The 5,611-nt window shown below is 41.2% G+C and overlaps 1 protein-coding gene across 1 annotated transcript; it reads right to left on the reverse strand.

Annotated features, from left to right (window-relative positions):
- Positions 1-4,089: 4,089 nt before the first annotated feature.
- Positions 4,090-5,315, reverse strand: LOC141399944 (uncharacterized). The gene has a single exon (XM_073979312.1). It carries the CDS (start codon positions 5,251-5,253, stop codon positions 4,258-4,260), a length of 996 nt encoding a protein of 331 aa, XP_073835413.1. The 5' UTR covers positions 5,254-5,315; the 3' UTR covers positions 4,090-4,257.
- Between the last annotated feature and the right edge of the window lie 296 nt (positions 5,316-5,611).

A 5,611-nucleotide genomic window follows, 5' to 3' on the forward strand; every position in this document is an offset into this window, starting at 1 on the left:
CCGGATTTACCGTTGTATGGCTGTATAAAAACGTGGGCCTATACCGACAAATTTGAAGTGGAAAGTTTTATGCCCCCAACGAAGTTCCAAAATTTCTTCAATTTCTTTGGATATTGCGCTCCTTCCTTCAAAATACCGAAAATCGGCAGGAACCAATCCAAACTCAATAGGTTTTTGATCAAAATTTAAAGTTTAAAATATTATATGCTTTCAAACGAGCACATACTGAAAGGAGGAATTTACTACTTAGTCTAATTCATGACAACATGATGTAAACTTATAAAGACATGTATCAAACCCGGCGTTCTCCAAAAACGCGGAACTGGATAAACTAAAATATTGTAGAATGATATTGCAAGCGCATCAGTGAAGAAAAACACAACCACGTTTGTTTTGATTAAAGCTTGTTGGACGAAAACTTCGGTCCCAAAGATCTTAAACAATACACAGCAAACCTATTGGTGACCTTGCTTAAGCTATGTCTAAGTAACTTCTAGTTAGACCTTTTCCGTCAACTTGAGACGAATTCCTTTGAATATTACCGAGTACGGCATTTACACTGTACTTTTGTACTGCCTGCGCAACTGCATCGGTGTGAATGGTTTTCAAGCCTGCCTGATAGGCTCGATGATCTAGAGATTCTCGCTTATACATTTGGACCTCTCTCCCTAGATCATGAAGATCTCTACTGACGTGCCTGGGTGGGGAAAACCTGTCCACTAGATCACGCTTAGGCGATGAAACCCAAGCAGGTACTGCATCGACAACATCTTGTTGTCTTTATTCACCAGTAAACTTTTCGTTTCCTCATGTAGATAGACCACTACTGTCATGAGAAGGAACCATGTTGCAATCCTCATGTCGGCATTCTAGCAGTTTTGAATATTCTTCCACTGCGTAGCGCTAACATTTGCATACCACACTGGCGCCATATAGCTTACTACAAACCGGCCTATTAGTTTATAAGAGATCAACGTGGTTTCTTTGTCAGCACCCCAAGTGATGCCTTGTTCCTATTTCGTTAAACATGCTATCGAACGTGCCACCCAATACCTTGGGATATTTAAGCGTCGTAATCAGTACATTATAGACCAATATGTTCCAGGGGAGCGTTATTTCAGTTTTTCACCTGGTGAACAGAGTAGCAGTGGCTTTAGCGGAGGATAATTTTATTTTTGAATTTCACAAACGACTTGTGTCCACACATATGGAGAGAAGTCTTCTCTTCTCTATGTCCTCGAACAGTTTGGCATGGTTGGCAGTATCGAAGACCTTCGATGGGTCAAGAGCCACAATAACTGTTCGATAGCATGGCCTGTTCTGTTTAAGTCCTTGACTGATATGTGTGGATATGGAGTTTAATGTTGTTTTGGTACTGTGCATTTTTGGAATCTGTGCTGATGTTATATGTCTTGGAAACAGCTTCTTATCATGGCGATGAGTGGTGCCTCTGCTGTTTTCGCTACCTGGCGACAAGAGAAAGTTTGGTATATACGACTCGCCCCTGCTAGCATCTTAGCTTGGCTTTCCATCCATCCTGCAAATTTTCCAGGCTTCTGATACAATATGGGTAACCACCCATCGGATTCATCCAGTTGCTTAATTGATTGGAATCTCAATGGTTTCCATGTAGGCCCAACACTTTGAATGATATCACGTTTCGAATGACACACTCATCGGTGGTGGTAACTTATGGGCTGGGAATTCGACCACAGTTTACTTAATTCTGTAGCAATATTGCGTTGCTTCAGGTGGTCTTGCTACTTTTTTCATTAGTCAGTTTGTAACTCATCGGAGACCCTCTAAAGTATATATATTCTTGATCAGGTTAAAATTCCAAGTCGATATAACCATGTCCGTCTGTCTGTCCGTCCGTCCGTCTGTTGAAATCAAGATAAAGCTCGCAGTGTTTAAGATAGAGCTTTTTGGTATAGAATTTTCTCTGACTACTTTGATGTTTGGTATTGCGAATGGGCTATATCGGTCCACGTTTTGATATAGCCCATATAGAACGGTACCACCCGATTTTCGGCATTTTGAATGTTTTAGCCTAATTATCACACAGACATGACTGAAATTTGGTACTTTGTCTTCGTTGGGGGTATAAAACTTTCCCCCAGAAATTTGTCGGTATCATATAGCCCCATAAAACGGTACCTCCAGATGTTCGGTATTTTGAAGGTTGTGGCCACAATAATCCACCGAAATGGCTGAAATTTGGTATTTGGCCTTCATTATAAACGTTTCATATGAAATTTGTCGGTATAGGTACACGCTTTCATATAGCCTCCATAGAACATACCTCCCGATTTACGGTGTTTTGAAGGTTGCGACAACAATATACCTCAGAAATTACTGAAATTTGGCATTTACACTTCGTTGGGGTATTAAACTTTCCCTCAGAAGCTTGTCGGTACAGGTTCGGAATTTTGAAGGTTGTGGACTCAATATTCACCGAAATGTCTAAAATTTGGGTTTTGGTATTCGTTTGGAGTATTAAACGTTCCATATGAAATTTGTCGGTATGTGTCTACGCCTTCATATAGCCCCTATAGAACGGTGCAGCCAGTTTGAATGTTTTAGCCTCATTATCACACCGAAATGGCTTAAATTTGGAACTTAGTCTTCGTTCGTCCACGCCTTCATATAACCCCTATAGAACGGTAACTTCCTATTTTCGGTATTTTGAAGGTTGTGACGTCAGTATCCCACCGAAAGACTGAAATTTGTTATTTAGTCATCCATGGGGTTATACAATTTTCCAGAAGAGAACTATCAGTATAGGTCCGCGGGTTCCTATATCCCCCATAAAAGCGTACCTCTTGATTATCGGTATTTTGAAGGTTTGACCGAAATATTTTGGTATTTGGTCTTCCTTGAGTCTAAAAACTTTCCGTCAGAAATTTGTCGTTTTGATATAGCCCCATTATTTTACAGATCTTGCTGAAATTTGGTATTTAGTCTTCTTCGAATTGTTCCATTTTACTTTAATACAACTCGTGGTGGACGCCGAACTTAACGCCGTTCTTACTTGTCCCGCCTATGCTAGCCTGTTGATTTCAACAGTTAGTTCCATAACTCGTACGAAGCTCATCTATCTCATTTGCTAGTCCCGTTGCCTTTGGTACTGAAGTTTCTATTACTCCTAGGATGTTTGGTATTGAAACGTTTTGATGTAGCCCTTGTAGAAGGGTACCTCCCGATTTTCGGTATTTTTAAGGTTTTAGCCTCAATGTCACACCAAAAAAGCTATAATTTATCCTTCGTCGACTTCGTTCAATTTTTCGCCAGAAATTTGTTGCTTTAGGCTCACGTTTAGATATAGCCCACATAGAACGGTACATTCCGATTTTCGGAATTTTCAAGGTTTTAGTCTCATTATCACACCAAAGTGGCTGAAATTTAGTATTTGATCTTCCTTGGGAGAGTTTAATTTTCCTTCAGAAATTTTTTGCTTTAGGTTCACGTTTCGATATAGCCCCATAGAACGGTACCTCCTGATTTTCGATATTTTCAAGGTTTCAGGCACATTGTCATACCAAAATGGCTGAAATTTTTCTTCGCTAGTGGTTTAAAATATTCCTTCGAAGAATTATCGGTATAGGTCTACGTAACGGTACCTCCCGATTTGTTGTATTTCGTGGGTTCTTTGTCATAGTTTCGGGCTGAGATGTCGATACAAACGCTTAAAATTGTTAATGCAGGGCAATGTTTTGGTAGGGACATCGTGGCGGTGTCCTTTCATAAGGTAAAGCAAACTTGTTATTCCATTTTGCTTCAATACAACTCGTGGTGTAGGGTATAAAAAGTTCGGCCCGGCCGAACTTTTTGCATTGTAAATGGTGTCCAGTAATGAAGGCGACATTTCCTAAGTAGTTCAGCTATGAAGAACTTCTTCTACAAATGGTGTCTTAAGATACACCTTTCTGACTCGGCGATAAAAAGTAGGACCCATATAATACAGACACCGCCGGTTGTTGCAACATTGCTGGTAATATGATTATGGATCTGAAGATTTATAAGTATGAAATGGCAGCTACTTAACCTTTTCACAAGCAATTTATGATCCTTAGTACGGGCTTGAAAAAATTGTATTGACTTAAAAATATTCAAGAAATTTTATTTGTTCGTTTCTTTTCGAATCGATTTTGTATCCGGTCTTATTCTATTACAAAAAAACTCTACAGAAAAACATAAAATGGCATCAGAGCTTGATTAAAGGTAAATTAAATCTAAGACGTCATCGCGATTTATTGACTAGCAACCAACGCTATCCCAAATGCTGCCACTCTTCCAGGGTCCGGTACCAATCGATTGGCTCCATGAATTTGAATTCCAAGCGCCGGCATTAGAGTTGGCCGGTGGGGGACCATAGGTCAAGGCAGGTGTGTGAGATTCGGCGGCATTTTCAACAACCAATCGAACGGTTTTAACATTTTGTTGTACTGGTGCTGAAGCTACAGCTTGGTATGATGTTTGGTATTGAGGTTGTGGTGGAACTTGAACACTATAGGAAATGGGTTTTTGTACTGTCACTTGAATGGGTTGTTGATAATGGGGCAATGGTTGTGGTGGTGGTGGGGGAGGTAAATATTGCTGAGGTTGGGGTTGTGGTACAGTTACGAAGACAGGTTTTGGTGGTGGTGCAACAAACACGGGACGTGGTGGAGCAACAGGTTGTGGTTGAGCTTGATGCACAGTTACGAAAACTTGTTTTGGTGGTGAAACTGCAACTGGGGCTGGAGCAGGAACAGCAACTGGGACTGGAGCAGCTACTGGTGTCCAACCTGATGATGATGAGGCGGATGCTGAGGCCGAGGCAGCACTGCTGGCATAGGTTGTTGGATATTGCACAGATGGTTGTTCAATGACCTTAATTACTTTAATGACTTGAGTGTTGCCGCCATAGCCACCACCATAGGATTGTTGACCCCAGCCAGAGTTTGAATTGCTGCCAGTCCATACTGGACGGTTATAGTTGAAACCGCTGGAACTGCTGCCATAACTGTTTGCGTAGTTACCACCATAACCTCCGCCGTAACCACCACCATAGCCGCCTCCATATCCACTACCTCCGCCAAAATTAGCTTTGCCTCCAAAGCCTCCAAGTCCACCGACTCCACCACCACCACTGCCACCACCACCCAAACTATTCTTCAATGAACTCAACAAAGCCAATTTGGCCCCCAAAAGGGCTTGTGAGGGTGCTGCCATTGCCAACATGGCAACCAAGATGCAAACGTAGGCCTTCATTCTGAAACAACTCCTTTTTTCCTCTTCTGGATCGAAAACAAACGCGTAATCCCAACCACCGATCGAAGTCAACTGATAACTTGTTTCTTATCTACGCACAAATTTATACTCAATGCTAATTCATTCAGTTCATGCCGGCTGGCTGCTGCTTGTGACATTAGCTGTGATCTTAAGAGTCAATAAATTTGCTCAATGGATGTGTAGAGTATTCTTCGGCTATTCTTCCCCTTGCTTAGTTTACGGCTAAATCTAATATAATAAGCAAACACACACACACGATGTTAGATAGAATCCCTCTCCGCTGGCAAAAAGAAAACAATGTCTTATTTATTTAATTAATAAATATACTCCACCCATA

This window comes from Musca autumnalis, unplaced genomic scaffold (assembly GCF_047663935.1).
Source record: "Musca autumnalis isolate F117 unplaced genomic scaffold, ASM4766393v1 scaffold_3, whole genome shotgun sequence".
Lineage (NCBI taxonomy): Eukaryota > Metazoa > Arthropoda > Insecta > Diptera > Muscidae > Musca > Musca autumnalis.

Excerpts from the sequence above, each read along its gene's own strand:
- LOC141399944 (XM_073979312.1), bottom strand. The coding sequence starts at position 5,253 with ATGAAGGCCTACGTTTGCATCTTGGTTGCCATGTTGGCAATGGCAGCA.